General features: G+C 36.9%; 3 protein-coding genes across 5 annotated transcripts in view; 2 read left to right on the top strand and 1 right to left on the bottom strand.

The window, feature by feature from the left end:
* LOC119839759 (sorbitol dehydrogenase-like) overlaps positions 1 to 2,072 on the top strand; it is a 6,468-nt gene extending 4,396 nt beyond the window's left edge. The window contains exons 5-8 of the mRNA XM_038366199.1: positions 461 to 645; positions 913 to 1,088; positions 1,401 to 1,522; positions 1,889 to 2,072. Of these exons, the coding sequence (XP_038222127.1) occupies positions 461 to 645; positions 913 to 1,088; positions 1,401 to 1,522; positions 1,889 to 2,048 (643 nt within the window). The 3' untranslated portion in view covers positions 2,049 to 2,072. The remainder of the gene's footprint in view (positions 1 to 460; positions 646 to 912; positions 1,089 to 1,400; positions 1,523 to 1,888) is intronic.
* A 630-nt stretch (positions 2,073 to 2,702) lies between these two features.
* On the bottom strand, positions 2,703 to 16,783 carry LOC119839704 (Bloom syndrome protein homolog). 2 transcript variants are annotated; one of them, XM_038366124.1, is made up of 21 exons: positions 16,587 to 16,783; positions 16,436 to 16,509; positions 16,294 to 16,334; positions 15,908 to 16,027; positions 14,791 to 15,039; positions 13,477 to 14,608; positions 13,248 to 13,403; positions 13,049 to 13,161; positions 12,614 to 12,792; positions 11,688 to 11,853; positions 11,428 to 11,552; positions 10,725 to 10,884; positions 10,003 to 10,195; positions 9,374 to 9,570; positions 8,934 to 9,085; positions 8,411 to 8,545; positions 7,729 to 7,890; positions 4,679 to 4,869; positions 4,227 to 4,398; positions 3,837 to 3,940; positions 2,703 to 2,910 (listed from the first exon to the last, which is right to left on the bottom strand). In XM_038366124.1, the coding sequence occupies exons 1-21, from the start codon at positions 16,676 to 16,678 to the stop codon at positions 2,807 to 2,809; spliced, it is 4,017 nt and encodes a 1,338-aa protein (XP_038222052.1). In that variant the 5' UTR covers positions 16,679 to 16,783; the 3' UTR covers positions 2,703 to 2,806. The 2 variants fall into 2 exon arrangements, with proteins under 2 accessions (XP_038222052.1, XP_038222051.1); XM_038366123.1 differs by having other exon boundaries at positions 13,477 to 14,611.
* Positions 16,784 to 17,506: 723 nt separating this feature from the next.
* On the top strand, positions 17,507 to 21,765 carry LOC119839684 (mitochondrial import inner membrane translocase subunit TIM50-C-like). Of its 2 annotated transcripts, none has more exons than XM_038366102.1 (8): positions 17,507 to 17,719; positions 18,035 to 18,215; positions 18,797 to 18,968; positions 19,335 to 19,468; positions 19,687 to 19,912; positions 20,263 to 20,386; positions 20,828 to 21,017; positions 21,605 to 21,765. In XM_038366102.1, the coding sequence occupies exons 1-8, from the start codon at positions 17,581 to 17,583 to the stop codon at positions 21,606 to 21,608; spliced, it is 1,170 nt and encodes a 389-aa protein (XP_038222030.1). In that variant the 5' UTR covers positions 17,507 to 17,580; the 3' UTR covers positions 21,609 to 21,765. The 2 variants fall into 2 exon arrangements, with proteins under 2 accessions (XP_038222030.1, XP_038222029.1); XM_038366101.1 differs by having other exon boundaries at positions 17,581 to 17,719; positions 20,828 to 21,049.
* Positions 21,766 to 21,783: the final 18 nt, after the last annotated feature.

The raw sequence follows: 21,783 nt of genomic DNA on the forward strand, positions 1-21,783 counted from the left end.
ACAACCCTCTCGGTACCTCGCGGGGGGTTTTCGTTCCCGACCGGCGCGCGAGGTTGCCGCACCGCTTCGCGCTATATCTTATTATTTAAATATGTATATGTCAAATTATGTTTTTTTGTATCCAAAAACTTATAAACTTTGGGGACTATTTTGTATTATAGAATCTCAGTATACTATCTTTACATGATATTAAAATAACTGTTTTATCATGACGTGTTACTACTTCACACTATTTAATACGTGCTTAAAGGTATTAATTTTTTTTATTCCTGTCATAATCTTCTACATATTTACTTCTTCTTCTCAACAGAGGGTTCTATATCTTTATGTTGAATGAAATAGCTAACCAGTTACAATGCAACAAACTTTTTGTCCACCTTAACTTTTTTTTATCCATTCTTACACTATTTTACTTAAGAATATACATAATTAGTTACCACTAGAATATATCATTCGACAGAATACCGGATAACGTGAGTATGGAAGAGGCAGCGGCAGTGCAGCCGCTAGCGATCGCAATCCACGCGTGCAGCCGCGCGGGCGTCAAGCTTGGCGCCAACATTGTGATATTCGGTGCCGGACCCATTGGAGTCCTGTGCGCTATGACCGCCAAAGCTATGGGGGCTGCTAAGATTTTGATGACTGGTACCTATTATTGACACTCAAACTCTAACGCTTAATTATTTAACTAGACGTTTTTCAACCGTTTATTACATGGCTATAAGATTGGAATCATAGTGTCAGATGATTTATTCAGTGTTCAATTTTTATACTCGTAATAAGGCTCATTATACATGCGGCTTATTACTAGTCAGAGTTGTGTTACCCTCTAAATAGAAGTTAAACAACGATAGATTGAGATAGATTGGTTAACCGCAAGATAATGGATATTAATAATTTTCGATTTTTTAGACGTGGTGGAATCTCGATTAGAAACAGCTCGCCAATTAGGTGTCGATTACACACTTATGGTCAAAGATCTATCGGATCAAGAAGTTGTTGACAAGATCTTGGAAATAATGGGGACAAATCCGAATCTAAGCATAGATGCGTGTGGATTTGCTTCTGCGCAAAGAGTAGCTTTAATGGTACGTTCAGTAACTGTGATTAATTTTTAAATTCCGGAATAATTGAAGTCAGCAATGTTTAAAGTCAATCTTCAGATAATAACATGTCATATTTTAAAGTAGCTAATTACTTTTCAATGGACTTTAAAGAAAAAAATTAGTAGTATATTTACTAATAAAAATAACGGATACAACTCCTTCATCAGGAATTAAAAATCACTGAAAGTGAGCTAAGTACCTACTTGTCAAAGTTAACTTAAAATAATTTTAACTTTTCTATTAAAGGCATTTAAGATTATAACTAAGGAGTAAAATCGAAGGCATATTTTGTAGGTAACACGCACAGGTGGAACGGTGCTTGTAGTTGGTATAGGTGAAGAAATGGTACAAGTGCCTCTGTCTGGGGCACTGTTGCGGGAAGTTAATATCATCGGCGCGTATCGTCTTCTGAACTCGTGAGTATTTATTCTAATTATCTAATTAATCTAAATGTGAAAAGCTCCATACTTGTTTTAAAAATGAAAGGATGTGTTTATGTTTTCGTTACTTTCACGAATCCCAAAAAAAAAATTATAATGACAGCGAGCAAATATCATTTCGTCTTAATACAGTTTGTTTAAGAAATATAGTCGGTACCTGAGTAATCTCAGTTTTATTAGTATACCATATTTTGATAGATTATGTACACGCGCAACAGCACAGCGGAACCCAAAGCACAGATTAATAAATAGATACTACGTAACCAAACCACAGATAACCGTTGTCAATTTAAATAAATTCACGTTTTGAATCAAAAAATTCTAATTTTCGAACTCTTCCAGATATCCATCAGCATTAGCCGCAGTATCCAGCGGTAGATTAGATCTCAAATCGTTCATCACCCACCATTATCCGTTACAGAAGACACAGGAAGCATTCGAGTTAGCAAAGAGTGGAGAAGCCATGAAAATTATCATACATGTCGATCAAACTGTTGTTTAAATGTTAATACTTAATAGTTAATAGCGTAGTCATGAAAAAATATAATTATTTGTACAGCTGTATTAACTAAAATGTAACATTTATATTGTTATGTACGCAATGTGTGGTAACATTTTATATTTGAGATTATTAAATAATTAATTGACATGCTTTGTAAAGCAGCGGATCTGCCTTATAGAAACTATATTGGGTTAATAATAAATACATATATGTAGTTAAAAAAACTGAAAACCGCGTTTTAATGATAGAATCAACTTAATTTTTAGCAGAGTATACGTAGGATTTCTTTAATGTAACCTGACCTAAGTACGATTTTGAATTAACAAAATCTGCCGGTTAAATACATGCTATTGCGTTTCGTACAGTGAGTGGTGGAGACGGGGAGCGCTTTCCTTTTCTTCACCCTTCCCAGTCCGTTACTTCCTTCCAGAAATAAAACAATTACTTTAAAAAACATTTATTTAAATCGAACATTTCAGTTATTAATTATTATTGTTTAATAATTCTTATATTTGCCATTTATTATTAATTAACAACACTGAACATCATACTAATATTTACAAAACAAAAAATACATAAGGTTAAAAAAGAAATAATAATCGAAACATCACAGTTTTGCTCTCAGCTTTTAAAAATAAACAGCGCTACAATATTGAATAAATTTTATCAGAAATTTTAATGTCCTACTTATTCTATATATAAATAAAAACATTTGATTCACATGACAGTTAAGATTAAAAGAAACAATTGTGCAAAGGTTATAGTTTAAATTTGGAGGGATTGAAAACCCCGGGGCGCGGGTTCGAAGCGGTGTTGGCGCGCGGTATGGGCATCGTGCCTAGTTTAGTTCCTGCCGACGCTCCTATCGAGAAAATATTTCTTATAAATCGACATGTAAAGATTTTATATATGCTTAGGGAGCGTCCATAAATTGCGTCAGAAGTTTTTTTTTAATTATCTGTTTGGATAATGGACTATAATGGCATATTTTTTGTTTCAATCCGAAAAAAAAAACATTTGATATTTGATTAATAAGTGATATTTGCCCTCTCTCAAACGTGAGATTAGATGAGACTTGACTCGACCCCCCCTTAAACATCTCACGTAATTTATTGACGCCCAAGTCATTAGAGAATCATGTCAATGTATTAATATAAGATAAGGATAGGAATTGGATAACATCACCACCGCACGAAACGGTGATAGAAAAATTCGTGAGGAATCTGGTATGTCTGAGAATAAAAAAAATAGTTCGACGACATGTGACATCTGCCAACCTGCACTTGGCCAGCGTGGTGGATTAAGGCCTGAGCACTCATGGGAGGCCTGTGTCCCAGCAGTGGGAACATATATATGGACTGATGATGATGATGAATAGGAGTAGACATACATACATTATGGAAGAGAGGTGATTTATTGCTAATATATCCTTACTGTCTGCTTGATACATTTAATAACTTTCAAGGAATAACAAAACATTTCTTAATATTGTGCAGAGTTCAAGGCATTTCGATACAAACTCAAGGTACTCTGAACCCTGAAGAAAGGGCTACTTTTTATTAATAAACAAAGGTTTCGAAATAATGGATAATTTCCATTGCCAATGATTTATTTTACTACGCAAGAAAGCAATTTTACGGTATAATTATATTTTTACCTTCTTTATATAAAAAAATGTACCACAAGTTACTGAGTATCCCATTAAAAAGCCCAATAGCAAACTATAGCACCATTATAAATTGGTACAGTTGTACGACAAGTTAAGAGTATCACCAAGTAGAGTCTCACCACTTTTAGCCGCGCCTCGGGCGGCGGTGGACCTGCCTCTCGCTGTGAAGGCTCCCCGGTAAGCCTTCTTCTTAGCTGACGAGGGAGTCTTCTTGCGCTTGTATCTGGGAATTTCGCAAGAAAACTTTGTTATTATAATGTGAAAACAACGCAGGTGTAAAATTTAGTTTTTTTTACATAAGAATAAAGACAAACAGGCTTCCGAGTTCTTATACTTCCTTCTAAAGAGAAGGCAGTTGGAGTACTCCCCTGCTTTATCTTTATAGATGTAAAGAATATCTTTTAATAATATGTATATTTTTTCGCATGCTATATCACATTATTAAAATAGTAATGTTACTTTTCATGTGTCATATTTTACGTCCAATTACTTTTAATTCAGTTGTTTACCTCTTCCTGACCCCTCCCCTATACGTTTTCCTCCCCCTCTGCGAGGAGGTGCTACACTCGGCACTCCGCGCCAACCCGCTCCAGTCCGTGTCTGACTCCGAGCCGCCCTGAAATTCCTGGTCTTCCTTCTTCTTCTCCTCTTCTAATTCATCTTGGTACTGCATCAGTAGACCTGGAAGAGTTTCGTTTATTTGATATAATGCTGAGTTGAAGATTATAGGAGATACAAGGATTGGATAGCTAAAATGAATGGAAAAAGCGGGTAAAAAAAATATGCTTTACAAAGAACGTAACAATGTAAAAAGGTAAAACACAAAATTACTTGGATAATTTGCATATCTTCAGCAATAGTAGTAGTAGTAGTAGTAATAGTAGTAGTAGTTGTAGTAGTAGTAGAAGTAGTAATAGTAGTAGCAGCAGTAGTAGTAGTAGTAGAAGCAGTAGAATCTCACCCATCTTCTCCACGGCGTAGGCCGCGGTGATCTTGAGCAGGCCTTCGCCGTACTTATCGTAGTTGGCGCGCGTGATGTGCGGCAGCGCGAGCGCGTCGGCGGCGCTCTCGGGCAGGCGCGTCGCCAGCGCCTTCAGCGCGGCCTGCGGCAGCACCGCCGACAGCGACGCGCCGCGCGCCGCCGCCATCTCTCTGCCGACGGATGGACGTTAGATGGACTGTTGGCGCTTGTAAAGCTTATTGAGTGACACAAAATTATGTGCCTCCAGGCTCCATGTGAAAGCCAAAAAGTACTCATTCGAAATATTACTTATTAAATAAAAAAAAAACACTTAAAAATAAGTCGATAAACTGTTTTGACCATTTTTTTTTCAGTTTATTATTATTGGTATCGTTTAGGCCAATCAAAAGCAATAAACTAGTTGGACAATTCAAATATAATAAACACTTTTTTTTAATGTGAAAATGGAACTTTCATGTTGCATACGTTAGGGGCCCCCTTAATTTGGGGGCTTCGTATCATTGTTGCGGGGGCAGCGCCCCTGGTCACATATATGAGCTGCTTTGCTTTTTTTTTTTTTTTTTTTTTTTTTTTTATGTCATAGTCGGCAATGGAGCTGGTGGGTCGCCTGATGGTAAGCGCTACCACCGCCCATGAACATTTGGAGAGGCGTCAGGTCAATTGCAGACCTTTCGCCTCTACAAATGGATTGCCGACTTTAATTGGGAAGGGATTAGGAAAGGATTGATGAGAGGAATAAAGGAAAGGACTGGGAAGGGTAAGGAAAAGGATATGGGCCTCCGGCTCCCCCACTCACCGTACGAAACACAATAGCAAGCTATTATTTCACGCCGGTCTTCTGTGGGGGTGTGGTACTTGAACTTGCTTGTTTATTTAAAGCATTTTTTTCATGAAATAATCAGCACGCAAGAGATGTTCCGTCGAAAGCCATTTTACAATTTTTCCATAGATTATAATATTACGGTAAATAGGAAAGTCAAAGTTAAAAAAAAAAGAATACAATGGTAACATTTCCCCTGAATTGAACTTATAACCCTATTGTCCTAAGTTTTAACAAGTACTTTTCGTCATTAGCCCATATATGTTCCCACTGCTGGGACACAGGCCTCCTATGAGGGTTCAGGCCATAATCCACCACGCTGGCCAAGTGCGGGTTGGCAGATGTCACATGTCGTCGAACTTTTGATTCTTGGACATGCCGGTTTCCTCACGATGTTTTCCTTCACCGTTTTAAGCAGTGGTGGTGTTATTCACATGTGCAGATAAATTGAAAAATCAATTTATTTCCTGCACGCTCGCCCGGTCTCGAACCCCGACTTATCGATTTTGAAGTCCGAGGTTCTCACCACTGAGCCACCACTGCTTTTTTAATTTATTTATTATTAGCGTTATTCCTATCCCGAAAGTCGGTCGCAATCTCTCCTCAATTTCGGGGTTAAGATCAATTTCTCTTATGTCCTGCATTACGAAAATTTTGCATTCTATGTTGAGCAATAGGTTAAAGTTGAATAGTTAGTTGAAGGTAAACATCTATTTCATGACGAGACTACGGGCTTTAGAAAACCTAAATCTTGCCATGACATTTTCAAAGAACTTATTAACCGGTGTATGTTTTATTGACATTGAGAATGTTTATAACAGCGTTGACATCAAAGCACTTCTTTTAATTCTGGATCAGCTAGGTGCTGGCTCAAAAATTTTACAAATATTTATGGACGTTTTTGAATGAGAGAAATCTTAATATAAAAAAGCAATAATACCACATTATCCCGATGTACAGGAAGAGGTTTAGCCCTAGGAGATCCATTGTCCCCCCAATTATTTAATATAGCAACTCTCCATGTTTGCAAGCAAATTTCTAATGTTGTGATTTCTCAGTATGCTGACGACTATGTTTTATATATTTCAGGAATAAATGCAGATTTTGTATCTAGAGAATTGCAATTAGCTTTAAATAAAATACACAAAATAGTTAGTGAATAAGATTAGATATATCTCCAACTAAGACCAAACTTTGTATTTTTAAAAGAGGAATCAATAGACAACAAATGTCTCTTAATATAAATAATACTACAATTGAGGTAGTTAGCGTAGTAGCGTAGACATATTGGCTAAACAGGCTATTTCGGATGGAGTACATTTTAATTTATTACCCCATTATTCGACCTGCATCTGTTTAATTAAAGACTACTGCTTTAACCTATGGAAGGAATATTATGATTTGCGTTCGAAAGAAAAAGGGATATGGTATAAAATTAAAAATTCCGTGTTTTGAGGATCACAGGTTTTGTAGATAGGATATAGTTTTGATTATGAGGCTGCGTACCCGGCACATCCCATCAAAAAAAATTTGGGTACCTCATGAAGAAAGTCCTATCACCGAACTGTGATCAGTCAGGTCCAGAGGACCTAATGCACGTCTTGATGGAATGTTCCCGTAATCCCGTTGTTCCCTCAGCCTACCGATTATCCAAGTGTAATAATATATCAAAAAATTTTGCTGACGTTAACATTATTTTATCTAATCCTCATTCGGAGGAAACAAAGTCCCTGATTAATCTATATACAATAAGTATCTCCTCGGATCTGTCAACTTTGTAATTTTGTATATTCATTAGAACATGCATAGATGTGTGTTTGTACTCGAGCGACATAATCGTTTCTCGATAAAGCTCTGTAAATGGAGATTGAGAGAGAGAAAAAAATCATTATTTATTTTTAACTCATCCCAATACAACATCACTCTGAAAAACAAAATATACTATTTACTATATCTATATCTAAAATATACTGTTTACTAGCTGCACGCCCCGGCTCCGCCCGGACAGTCATTTATCGTAACTGAAATAATATAACTATCCTGTCTTTTAAGTTGAATCAATCTGCACATGGTGTGGAAATTTCATTAAAATCGGTTGAGAAGTTTTGGAGTCCATCGCGGACCAACAACGTTACACGTAATTTACTTATAGTAAGGTAATTTTAATACAGTGCTTATTCATTCATTCATTCATTCATTTATTCTATACCTGCAAGCTTCCACCAAATCAGCATAGCACCGTTCCTCGATCCTCTTAATGAGCGCAGACACAGTGGAGTCGGTGTTGCTTTGCGCAGGCGCAGCCGTCACGAGACTCGCTTTGTTCTCCACTTTCATAGGGAACACTACGCGAATGTTGCCTGACATAAGCCTGGAATGTTAAAAATATATATTAATAAAATGTTTTATTGAACCATTTGAGTGGAATAAAAATATAGATAATAAAAATAGATTGTACGTATAAACAGATTGAGTGTGGGAGTTGAGCATGCTTTGATTGCATTGACGAGAACAATAAAGGCAAGGATTGGGAAGGGTAAGGAAAAGGATGTGATCCTCCGGCTTCCCCACTCACCGAACGAAACACAGCAGCAGCACGCTAGCATTTAACGCTGGTCTCTATGGGGGTGTAGCACTTCTCCGGTGCGAGCTGGCCCAATACGCATCGATGCGTACTCGACTTCCACATACAACACAATTACAATACACATTTTTGCATGTGGGAGTCGACCCTACGCCGCTCCAAATGTTAATGTGCCGTAGTAGCACTTACCATCAGGCGACCCACCAGCTCCATACCCGACTAAAAAAAAAAAGAAAAAAAAAGAAAAAAAAAGAAAAAAAGGAAAAAAAAAGAGAAAAAAAAATAAAACCAAAAGCGGTGGTCTCACTTGTCGACGTGCGGGCCGAGCGCGACGTAGGCGCTGGCGATGTCGTTGGTGAGCGCGAGCCGCTCGCGCAGCACGCCGCGCACCACCAGCTGCCGCAGCAGCCGCTGCGGGTCGCCGCGCGCCCACCCCTTGCACCTAGAGGGTTATCATTATGTTGTATTCTAATTGACTGATGCTTACAGGTCGGCAGGTATAATAAACTTTCATCCCCTTGGGTGTAGCAATAATCAAAATTTGCGAATGCCACATCAAGGTGGATGCCAATTTTTTTTTTAATTTATCACGTACGGGTAGTAGCGTAATATAGAGACGCTATCGCATGTGCATTACATACTATGTTTACATTAAATTTATTAATTTGAAAATGACTTTATTAATTCATTGATATTATATGCATGTTATATATTATCTCCTCCCCCCATGTATCACACCATACACACACATAGCCCACACACCTAACACACACTTCACTACCTCAAACTCTATGAACTGTAAAACACAAAGGTTAGCTCTCTGAACTCACTTGCCATGTATCGGGGAATCCCTGAGCGCGGCGAGGCGCTGCTGGGTGGAGCCGCGCAGCGCGTCCGCCACGTGCAGCAGCGTGAAGCTGCTCCTCTCCGCCGAGCGGATGGCGCGCACTATGGCTTTGCACTCCTCCGTCACGTCAACCGGCTAGATGCGAAACAACAATAATAATACGTGTGGCACTCGGGACCGCCGCGGTAAAGCTATTGCATAGCCAGCACCGCGCCGGAGTGGGGAGGGGGGTTAGGCTTAATTTCGTGGCGGAATTTCTTGATTCGGTTGCCGAGCTACGTTACGAGCTCGTTTATTACTTTTGGATGCGTGTATGCGTGCGTGCGTGTATGTATATGTGGGTGCGTGTTGAGTGTGCGTGCGTGTGTGTGTGCGTGTATGTGCATTCGTGTGGAACGCAGAGCGCGGCAAGCGAGAGCGGACCTTGTACTGGTTGTCATTGAGGCAGTTGTCGCAGGCGGTGGCGGCGGCGGCGCGGCAGCGCGCGCGCGCGTACCGCTCGCCGAGGTAGGCCAGCACCTGCGCGCGGCGGCACTCCGACACGCTCTCGCACACCTCCACCATGCGCAGCAGGTTCTCCACGTGCACGCGCCGCGCCTCCGCCGTCGTGTTGCGCTCCACTGCCGGTTGGAGGACAAGAGAATAACGTTCAGAAGCAATGGAAAATATACCGTTATGTTCTTAATATTATGTTCCGAATTGTAATTGACGTTTTTTAAAGACGTATATTCCAAATTTCATTTCTGACACATTTTATCTGTTCTCTGGCATGGTTATCAAAATCTTCAAATAATCGGACGCTCTATTTTATTCAATTACTAGTTGTCCGCCGCGGTATCACCCGTAATACGTTTTTACTCTCTACAAGAACTTTCCTTACGCCTTAACGAGTTCTGCCTCGGACGAACCATCCTCGAATTTAACTATTGACAACACATTTGGCGATTCCTTATAATTTATATTCATATGCCTGTCGTCGGTTACGTGAAACCCTTTAAAACAAATGTTATCACATAAAACACGCAATAAATGAACAGAGAGCAGCGACTCACGTTCGAGCAGCCGGCGGTAGCGCACGACGTCCCCGTAGCAGTAGTAGAGCAGGCAGTGCGCCGGCTCGCCGTCGCGGCCGGCGCGGCCCGCCTCCTGGTAGTAGCCCTCCACCGACTTGGGCAGGCTGTGGTGGATCACGTAGCGCACGTCCGCCTTGTCCACGCCCATGCCGAACGCGATGGTCGCGCAGATCTGCGCGGCGCAGAGAGGTCACGTAACCGAACCATTATAAAAGTGGGAGTCGAGCATGCTTCGACACGAATTGGGCCAGCTCGCACCGGGGATCTACCACAACTCCACAGAAAAGTGGCGTGATATAATAGCATGCTTTTGTGTTTCGTACGATGTGTGGGAGAGCCGGAGGTCCATTCTTTTTTCCAGTCGTCAATCCTTTCCTTATCCCTAACCCCTAAAAGACGGGCAGCACATTCGCAGAGGCACTACCTCTGTTCCAATGTTCATGGGCGATGGTGATCGCTTACAATCAGGCGAATCACCAGCTCAGATGCCCGCTATGAATATAGTAGTATTGAAAGGATTAATGTTTTTTAGATAAAATCCGAAAGAATAATACAAATATATTATTTTAAAAGCAAGTGAGAACATTTTATACACTAGAGTTACTACGCACACTGCACTCTAACTATACTACAACTTCCGATTTTTTTTCTGGGAACAACCATTTAGAAAAAATAATTTAGGACATAACTCAGAAACATACCACTTTAAACTTATCAGCGACCCATCCAGCTTGCACAGCCTCCCGTTTCTTATCAGCAAGACCGGCGTGGTAGGCGGCCGCCTGTATGCCCACTTTGCGCAAATCTACTGTTAAGCTCTCACACTCCTTGCGAGATAGGCAGTATACGATGCCCGAGTCTCTGGAAATTGGAAAGTCTTCAAAAGCTCGTATGTTAGATCCAAGCACCGGTTTTGCTCGTGGTACATATATAGCCTATGTCACTCAGTAAAGCTGCAACTTTCTAATGGTGAAAGAATTTTTTAAATCAGTAGTTTTTTAATTTATCCATTACAAACAAACAAACAAAAATATAAATTCTTCCTCTTTATAATTTTAGTACAGATTCATGAGTAAGGAGTAATGACGGAATCATCTTACTTAGAGGACAAATGGAAAAGTAAGCCTGGGTGTGCTTTCACGCCTAAACCAATAAAAATATATGAAGTTTGGAACAGAGATATTGAAAAGGACATTTCGCAACACACAACACTTCCTGTTTTTTGTGTGAAATTGTTGGTGGAAATATATACGGTAAATATATGAATATCAGGCAGTAACTTAATTTTTTAGTTTAAAAAACTATACAAAGCACAATGAAATGAAAAATTTAATAGAATTAAAAGAAATGTATTTGTTTTAGAATATTTTTACTATTGACTATATAATAATTAATCTTACTCACCTAAAAAACTTTTCTCTTATTATCTTGGCAATTTCCTGGTTAACACTTTTGGGCTTCTTCTCCAGTATCCTGTAGGAAAGGTTGGGACGGTTGAAACTGCTTAGAAACCATTTACAGTTTGTTACCTAGGAAAAAACATATAATAATTACTTGAGGACTTTCTTTTTAATATCGTAATTCGCAAATCGGACCAAATGCAATCTTCAACTCTTCTTCTATTCGGGTATAATTTTATCAAATAAAAAGTTGGTTAGTCAAACCTTCAGCTGATGCAAAATATCCATCCTCACTCTCGGAGTGGCCGTAGCGGTGAGCGCCATGACACCAGTCTGCGGAAACCGTTCTCGTAAGATGAACAGCCGCTTGTAGTCCGGCCGGAAATCGTGGCCCCACTGCGATACGCAATGTGCCTCGTCTATTACAAACCTTTTAAAGACAAACAGGACAAAAGTAGAGTGCGTTCAGCTAATGTGAAAAAATCAATAAAGTGCGAGTCCGACTGGCACTCTAAGGGTTCCGAACAAATAAGCCATAGTACGTACAAAAAATTGTTGTTTTTACCTCGATTTCTTCATTATTTATTTAAAGTGGCAACAGAAATACATCACCTCTGAAAATATCAACTGTCTAACTATCAAGGTACATGAAATACAGTCTGGTGAAAGACAAACAGACGGACATATGTACAGCAAAGTTTTAGTACGTGGACGAATAAACAGAGAGACAGACAGACAGACAGACGAAAGGAAAGCGAAATTTTAGTTAGGTACGGAACTCAATAAAAGCGAGATGGTAATAAAACAACCGATCTTTGTGCAGATTGTACTGGTAAAGTTAATTAAAACTGAATAAAGTACAGCATTGATTTTCGAAGGCTTTTAATAACTAATTATGAATGGCAATCAGACCATTAGTCTATGCTCTGTTCAAAGATCATAACATAAACTATTAAGTGCATGGTTTAATCAATAAAACAACAAGATCACGGCTGAAAGAGAAAATTCAAATACCATTCCTAAATATTTGGATACATACATATTATATAAATTAGCTTAATTTAGCTCTGTACCCACTCCTTCAAATTTACTTAACTTTAGGTCTGAAAAATCATCAATAAAATATTGCTGATCGTTGTTAAAAAAAAGGTGATTTCTAACATACAGTTAAAGGCGAAAAACCCTCTCACCTGGCAATCTTCCCCCTCGAATACAGCATATCCAGCATGCTTTGAAACTTTGGAGAACTGCTGACCTTCTCTGGAGTCACGTATAACAGCTTGATAGGAGGCTCCCTCATGGACAGCTTGTGGTATATTTCCTCCACATCCGCCAACGATATGTCGCCTGATAAGTGAGCTGCTGGGATCTGAAAAAAAACCATTGTTTATTATCTACCGACTTCAAAAAAGGTTATGAATTCTATAGTTTTTTTGTTTACTTCAGAACTTTCGCCTGGGTGATCGGACTCATAAAACATCATCTCGAAATCAAAAATTCTTTCATAATTGTATGTTAAAAGTTACTGAATTTAATAACCCAACATTACTGATTTAAGCACACTTATCTGAAATCGGTTGTCCAAGAAAATTTAATTAATCTATGAAATATACAATTTTACTCACATCTAAAGACAACAATTTGTTCACTTGATCAAGAATAAGTGACTTCAATGGAGAAATTACTATTGTCACACCAGGAGTCAAAATTGCCGGCAATTGATAGCATAATGATTTGCCTAAAAGGTGAAAGACATATGAGAATAAAACAAACACAAATTTTCATCAAAATTTGTTTAACCTTATATTTTACAAGTTCACTTACCTCCGCCAGTAGGCATAAGCACGAAACAATCGTGACCTAACAGTGTAGCATTGATCACTTGCAATTGGTTGGGTCGAAAAGATTTTAATCCAAATTTTTCCCTGAACATTTCCATCATTAGATCAGAATGTGGATAATTTAAACCATCAAATTCACCTAAAAGCAAAAATCATGTAGTTACCACATTAGATTGAATTAGGAATCCATTAATTCCTTATTAATATCATACCAGTAATGCCATCATTTTGTGTGCCAGCATGAAAATCGCCCATTCCTTCGTATTTAGGTACATCAGCTATTGTCTCGTCCATTAAATTAATTTCTTCCTTTGTTACTTCATTAGTATCTTTCGGAACTTCCATAACATCTTCAAAGTCTTCCGGCCTATATTCTGGCCACCCATCATCATCAACTACATTACTGGAGCTTGGAATTGAATCACTTATATTTATCACACTCGTTCTAGAATCTTCAGGCATTATATCTGCCACCTCATCTATGTCTAATGGAACCTCATAATCATCTGTCTCCTCGTATTCAGTATCATTTGAACTGTCTTTAACAATAGGCGAAACTACAGTACACGGCTTAGCATAATTCATCAAAGCACTCTTGCTTAACTGAGGTGGTTGAAATGCAATCGAACTATTTGCTATAGGAGAACATTTAGGCGCTTCTTCTGGTTGATATGGCAACAACTTCTCTGATGCAAGTTTAAGTCTTTCAAAAGTACTTGAAGGCACATCCTTGTCTGATGCATTTTTGTTTGAATTATCTGTAGCCATTGAGGGTCTTTTAAAAACAAATTTGCCTTTAGTTTTAGGATTGTCTGACGTGTTTAAATTGTCAACAGAATTAACGCTAGAATTAATGCTTTTAGCAGAATCATTGCAAGGTGAAAAAGCATCAAAGGATAAAGTTTTCTTAGCTATAAGATCGGAATATATTGTCTTTGTTGGTGGGTTTTTATTAAAACTATGCATATCTGGTGTAGATGTTTCAAGGATATTTACAGCACCTTTGTTTTCTAATATTTTAGCTCTTAATTGACTAGATACTTCAAAATCGTCAAGATCATTGGCATCACTTTGTAATATAGATGGGCTCTCCCTACCATTAGCTTCACAACTAGTATTTATTGTTTCTGAGGACGATTGCAATGTATCATTAGGTTTATGTTGTAAAACAGATTTTAATTTTGATTTGAGGTAATTCATTTTTGCATATGTTTTACTGTCATAACCTGGAAACTTTTCTTTGATACAATTTGGTATTCTATTAAATGCGTCACTGATTTTTTCTAATATTTCAATGTACATTGTCTTACATTTGTCTATATCATCATGTGTGAAAACTTTTTTCTGCTTTAAAAGAACAATATTTTGGAATTAATTGGGTAAGTAATATAATTATTACATTTTGATTCAATGCAATTATCTTTGTATGTAAACGTAAAAATTTTAAAGTCTAGAGAACAGTTACAGCAAATGAATGAAGTTTAAAAAGCAAATGAATAAATTGTCATCAATAAAATTTCCTTTACCTTTTCCTTATTTAATGCTGGATGCTGTGCTATACTTGATAAGAATTCTGATAAAGAACTATCTAATTTCAAATTCTTTAATGGATCTTTGTCTATCTTGGGACTTAATTTTTGTGGAGTTTTTAATAATTTCTCTTTAACTTTTACTTCTGTTTCTGCTTTTTGTGGAGATGGTGTAGCACTTATCCTAATTGATTTGCTTAATTCTGCTGATTTATTGTCTTCTTTAAATTCACTTGGAATATCGTCCTAGAAAATGGATTTTATTATTGTCTCTTAGTCTATGCCTAAGAGTAGTCTATAGTTAAGACTACTTTTAAAATGCTTTGTAGACAACTTTTATGACTAAATAACTATCTTTTTACAGCCTCATCAATCAATGAAGAAACTACCTGCGCCCCGCGGTTTAACCCGCGTAAGTCATAAAATGTTGCCTATATGTTATTCCAGTTGTCCAGCTGTCTATGTACCAAATTTCATTGCAATTGGTTCAGTATTTTTTGCGTGAAAGAGTAACAAACACACACACATCCTTACAAACTTTCGCATTTATAATTTTAGTAGGATAGGATTAAAAAAGCCATAAAATCAGGTATAACAATGTATAACAAAATTAGTCTTTGATGCCATTGGAAGAATTATTTAAATTAAAATTATGCAAGTTGATAATCGTAATAATTAATTGGTAGTCAGATTGGATATAACATCCTTTGTAAGGATCTATATATATCCTGTGTGGTGAACATGGGACACAGGTGTCGGGCCCAAAGGCCACTACAGGATGTGGGTTGTAGGACCATATGGTGACCACCAGCATCAACCATGTGTGGCAAGTTAATATATTACTAATGGAAACAATGCTGGTGAGATTGTCTTATGGTTACGGCCGGAGGCCCGTGTGTAGAGACCATATGCCATGTATCTATTATGTACATTATAAAGTAAGTGGCTTTTGAGAGTCAATTGTACAATGAAATATCTTACAGGAATTCATTAATTATATTCTTAATTGAGTAGAGTACAGGGTCATGGTAATTAATAAGACTAGATCTTCTCAATGTACCAACAAAACCAAATTTACATGTTTTTTATTAATTATTATGGAGAGATTACGTACCACATCCATTGCATCAAACATATCACCACTATGATTCTCAACATTGATATTAGTTTTTATATTATTCAATTGAGGTGATGAAATATAATCAGGTTTTGCTTGTGGATCTCTATTTATATTCTGAAATTATAAGTTAAACAAATGACACCTTCAATGATAAAATGTTATAGGAAGTTCAGCTGCATAAGAATAAATCATACTTTAATATGTATATAAAATTTATATTGTGATTGTCAAATTACAGGGGGCGCCAGATAAGACAGGTGCTGGGGACAATTAGGGTGTCCACTGTTTTATTGTAATAGCCATATTGTGTTATATTGTAAATTCTGTCAAGGCATAAAGATATAATGCAACAAATTATCGTTCTTGTGAAATTAGTTTACCTTAATATCATCTCCAATTGTTTTTTTTAATGGCGGAGTGACTGAAAATAAAAAAAAACATTTTCAAACACATAGTGAATTTTAATGTTATTTGGTTTGTGTTTTGATATGTAATTATATGATACTAAAAAAAGGAGCTCACAATTACTTGTGGATGAAGATCTTGATTTCCACACAAACTTTGATTTCTTTTCTGTATTTTGATCTTTGTTTTTGCTGAAAGGATTAATTAATAATGAGACTTAATAAATAGTATATTTCAAATATAGACAATAATAAATAAATATACCCACTTTGTTTCATCCCTTGAATTACCATCATTTTTCTTAATGTAATTAAATATCGAATTCTGTTTATTTCCAGGTATAGGCTTTTTGGATGCCATTTAGGCTAATTGTTCCTCAGCTAAATGCTAATTGCTATTCAGAATAAGTAAATTTTTGTAAGATAGAGCAATTTACCCACACATTAATTCAAATTTCAAACTAGGTTTGTTATTGACTTCGACAGATGACATTTTACAATAATAATCACAGATTATTAATAAGAGACGATTACATAGGAGATACTAACCCAGTATATACTATAAGTGTTATCTATGGATACTAACTACTCTGTTTACGGTTGATTACCTTATGTACAGATAATATTATACTATACTACCTTATATATGTGGTACAAAATAGATTTAAAAAAAAAGTGAAGTCCCGTGTCCCCTAGTGGGGTATGGCGCAGATGATGTACATCCGTTTCACTGATCGATTTTCTTTAGGGACAAGTAGGTGATCAGCCTTCTGTGTCCTGCCAGACTGAGACATTTTTTTTGTGCGTCCCCACCGGGAATTGAACCCAGGACCCCTCGGTTCTACGCTCACGCGTTAACCACTGTACCAAGGAGGCGGTCACAAAATGGATTTAGTCACCTATATATTATATGGATGCAGCATAAAGGAAACGTACCTACACGCTTTTAGTAAGAGATATAAATATCTAACTTCCCTTTAGCTTTATACGAAAAAAAAAAATGGACAAGTTTACATTTTCATTAAACTATGTGTAATTGTAATGTTGTAACAGTACCCACCAATAGGTATTGTTTCATAAGTTTATTACACTGTATCACCGTCCCTTAGGTACCTCGTGACCATAGATGATACAAAATATTTTCTCAAAGTAATCATAACCAAAGAGGGCTCATGACAATGACATGCGACAGCCGATCACTGACAGTTTGTTTTGTTTCATTCCATTTGAGAATGTGAATTGTGATTAATTTAATTTCGAAATATGTCTCTTCGAAAAGTACTATTTTTAACAAAAGCAGTGTGTTGCGGAAGTACTAAGTATCAAACAACGAATATATGTCGGCAGAACTTGTGGTTGATATCAGCTGGTTCCACGAGATTTTATTCTGCCGATAACTTAGGTTAGTTTAAATATTTATAACTAATTTGGTTTTGTATTTTTTTAAACACATTTTGTTGAATACATTTATTGTATAGTTTTATTTATATTCTTTCATGTAATTCAAAATTCTCTTTTTATACAGAATTAAATATTTAATGCAAAAACCTGTAAAACATATTCTTTCATAATATCTACTTTTGTGAATTTTTTCCTTTACAAGATTCAAAGTAATTCTCATATTTATTTAGATTTATGAACTAAATAAGTTTAAAGAGCAGAGAGCGAATAAAAAAAAATAATTTGCATTTATTTATTAATATACCATATTTTATAGGTAATAAGAACAAAGAAGACAAAGATCCTGAAAAAGTTGATATACTCGGCCGTTTCTTTCCACAAAATAATTTAAATACCAAAGATGCTCAAGAAGTCAAGAAAGAACAAGAGAAATTTGAAAAGGAACAGAAAGAGAAGTCAGAAGAAAATGAGAAAAGCTGGAGAAGAATGAAAATTGGGTAAATTTAACTATTTGAAAGAAGGCTATCTTAATACAGTTTTGTATAATCACTTGGCTTAATGTGTTATTTCACCATATCATTTATAGGAATTCTTACACATTTTTCATTTAATCTCTAACTGGCCTCTTCTTAAATAACAATCATTATGTAACATAAATTATAAGATCAATGATGGTAAATGTAAAAAAAACTCATCTTGAGAATTGCAAAAAAATGTTTGGTACATATTAGGCAAAATTTATACCTTCTAGAGAATTATTTATCCTGATAAGACAACAAAATAACACAAATTTATGCTTGTAATAATATATTAACAAGTTTTACACATCAGGAAAATTAGAAAATATGAAATAATTTTAAATTTGACCAGCATAGTTAGTATTAATTTCTATAAACAATTACCATAGGCAATACAATGTATATTAATCTAATTATCTCAAAATGTTTTTTATAACTTACCTTCTTGATTGTAATTATCTGCTTAAACTGTTAAGTATAAGTTAAACTAACAATCAGAATCATTTAGTTGAAAATAATTGTTAATTATCTGCCATACAATAACAATGAAATAATAACAGTTTTGCAGCATTTGGTGGTGCATTGACAGTAATGGGCGGGTGTATGGTTGTTGAGATGGGTGCTCCCAAGAGAGGCGATGATGGTGAACCGCTCACCGATGAGTTCTCACACTTACCCATTGTGTGGCAGTACCTCAGACGTACATGGAAAGAACTTACTTTTTACGAAAAGGTTTGAATTATTATTATATTTGATTTAAACAATTTTGGCTTATTTAATTCATTCCTTTGGCTTATTTATTTAATTCATTCATTTCAAGTAGTGTACATTGAGAGGGTACAAGAAATAAGCTTAAACAAGGAAGAAAATATGTCACTCGCTCATTTCTTTTACAAATGTAATATTTCAAAAAAATCTGATTTTTTCTTGTCATTCCTGTCTGTGCAGGTATATTACACGTTTTATTTTGATTTTTTGTTCTCACTTCACAGCCTTTGATGTTTAAGTATATTAGTGTAACTTCGTGTATGATACAAATAAGTTGATAATTAGAATGAAAGTATTTAATTTTATGACATGTAAAAATTATTTTCCCAGATGATAAAAGAGCCTTCTCGTGAGAAGCTGCTGCCAGATCCCTTACCACCTCCATATCAGCCCACCTATACACTTGTGCTTGAATTCACTGATGTATTAGTTCATCCCGATTGGTCATATCAGACTGGATGGAGGTATTTATTATTTACTTTATACTTAAGTTATTTCAGAATATCTTACATTTCTGAGACTTAAATATTACTTAGAAGTTCGCTTTCACTACTTCCAATGTTTTCTATAACCTATTTTTTAAATGACTACTGGGAACCGATTTCTACTACGACACTACACAACTACTTCTCAAATAAAACACATACACTAGAAAATAGTATGGGTACACTTTTTTTTTCAGATTCAAGAAACGTCCAGGCGTTGACCAATTCCTGCAAACTGTTTCAAATTCGGACTATGAAGTGGTTATATTCACGTCGGAGAATGTGTTCATGATATGGCCGGTGTTGGACAAACTTGATCCAGAAAATAAACTTATTTCATACAGACTGTTCAGGGACTCCACACATTTCATAGATGGCGTGCATGTTAAGAACTTGGAGGGGTTAAATAGGGACTTGTCAAAGGTGAGTTGGAATTTTTATATTTTACTACTTGACCTGGCACACGCTGCTCTGCCTTGCATTTATCATTCAGAGGCATGGAAATAGATGTTGACCAGTTCACAAACCTACTCAATATGCACAGTAAATTTTATAAGAATCAGTCGAGCCTATTTGAAAGAGACATAAATTCATGATTTTAATCCATCACAGATTTGATTGGGTTTATTCAAATAGACGAGTCTACCTTTTTTCATAAAAAATTATCTTATTATTTTGATCTGTAAGAAAGTAGCTTACTTTTTAATCATCTTCATAACATAAATATTTATAAACTTCGTTTTTTATTAATCTCAATATTCGATCATTTACAGGTTATAGTAGTAGATTGGAACAAGCAAGCTACAAAGTTCCAGCCGGAGAATGCACTCATCCTACAGAAGTGGAAGGGTGCTGACGATGACACTGCACTTTTGGATCTAGCTAACTTACTGCAAAGTAAGTTATCTATGTTCCAGGCATATATACACTTACGTCAAAATATCTAACTCAGAGTCTTAAGGTACTCACAGATAATTAATTTGGTGCAACCAAAAATGATTCAGGTGAAATGGAGTGAAGGGAAATACACATTATTACGAGAGGCCATCGGGATGTCACACTCACCCCGCCACTGAGCGCGGCCTGCGCCATTTGATGCGATGGATTGACCGTGACCCATATACAGATTACTTCTTTAAGAAGTGAAGTAACGACAAATGCATACAAATTCACATCGCCGATCCGACACCCGATTAACTCCCTCTCTCGATTATTGTGCAAATTGGTTTCGAATAGATATTTGGCAAAATTTAAAATTGTTGTTTACTACTAATATGAGAAAAGACTATAGGTAAAAATTATTTTTATATCCTTTTTTTATTTGTTTGTCCGTGACAGCGATAGCCATGTCGAACGTGTCGGACGTGCGCGAGGTGCTCACGTACTACGGGCAGTTCGAGGACCCGATAGCGGCGTTCCGCGACAACCAGCGCAAGCTGCTGGAGCAGATGGAGGCCGAGCGCCGCGAGCGCGACGCCGCGCCCGCCAGCCCGCTCGCCGGCAACTGGCTGAGGACCTTCACCAGGCGGTAGGCGGCTACTGGCTACTTGGGGATTTTGGGTATTTCTTTATTATGGCATAGTGGCCAACTGAGCTGGTGGTTCGCCTGATGCTAAGCGATCGCACTTATCATCCCCACTTACCATTACCACAATTCACCACCCGTGAACATTCGCAATGTAGTGCCGGCGAATGCATTGCCCACGTTAAGGGGTGAGGGATAAGGAAAGGAATGACGACTGGAAAGAAGGAATGGGCTGGGAAGGGTGAGGAAACGGGCCTCCGGCTCCCCCACTCGTAGCATAATATTTCACGCCGGTCTTCGGTGGAAGTGTACTTCCTCGGTGCGATCTGACCCAATTCGTGCCGAAGCGTTTCAACTCCCACTTGAAATATATTGGTGTTAATTAGCGCGGAGTACATAATTGTACATATAGTTCGTTTGTGTGATATATTATTAGAAATATCCAAAATTATAAGTGATATCTAAATGTTGGTCCTTCGAGCCGGGTTATTTATGGAGTTCTGATCGATATGTTATTAGAGAATCTGATATATATGAAATTGATAAAAAATATCGTGTAACCCAATCTTATTTGTTTATTTTTTTTTCAGTTAAACGAAGTTGCGCGTCTTTGCTTGCAGTAGAAAAGCTATTCAACGGAGTTAAAATGTCACCTTACTATTGGATGACGACAGGCTGTAATAACATTAATCAGACAATCTCAACCCCCCTTTAATTTTGATGTTTGAATGCTTTATTTCAGAAATATTTAGGAAACTTATTTTTCGTG

Source organism: Zerene cesonia, chromosome 4 (genome assembly GCF_012273895.1).
Source record: "Zerene cesonia ecotype Mississippi chromosome 4, Zerene_cesonia_1.1, whole genome shotgun sequence".
Taxonomy (NCBI): domain Eukaryota; kingdom Metazoa; phylum Arthropoda; class Insecta; order Lepidoptera; family Pieridae; genus Zerene; species Zerene cesonia.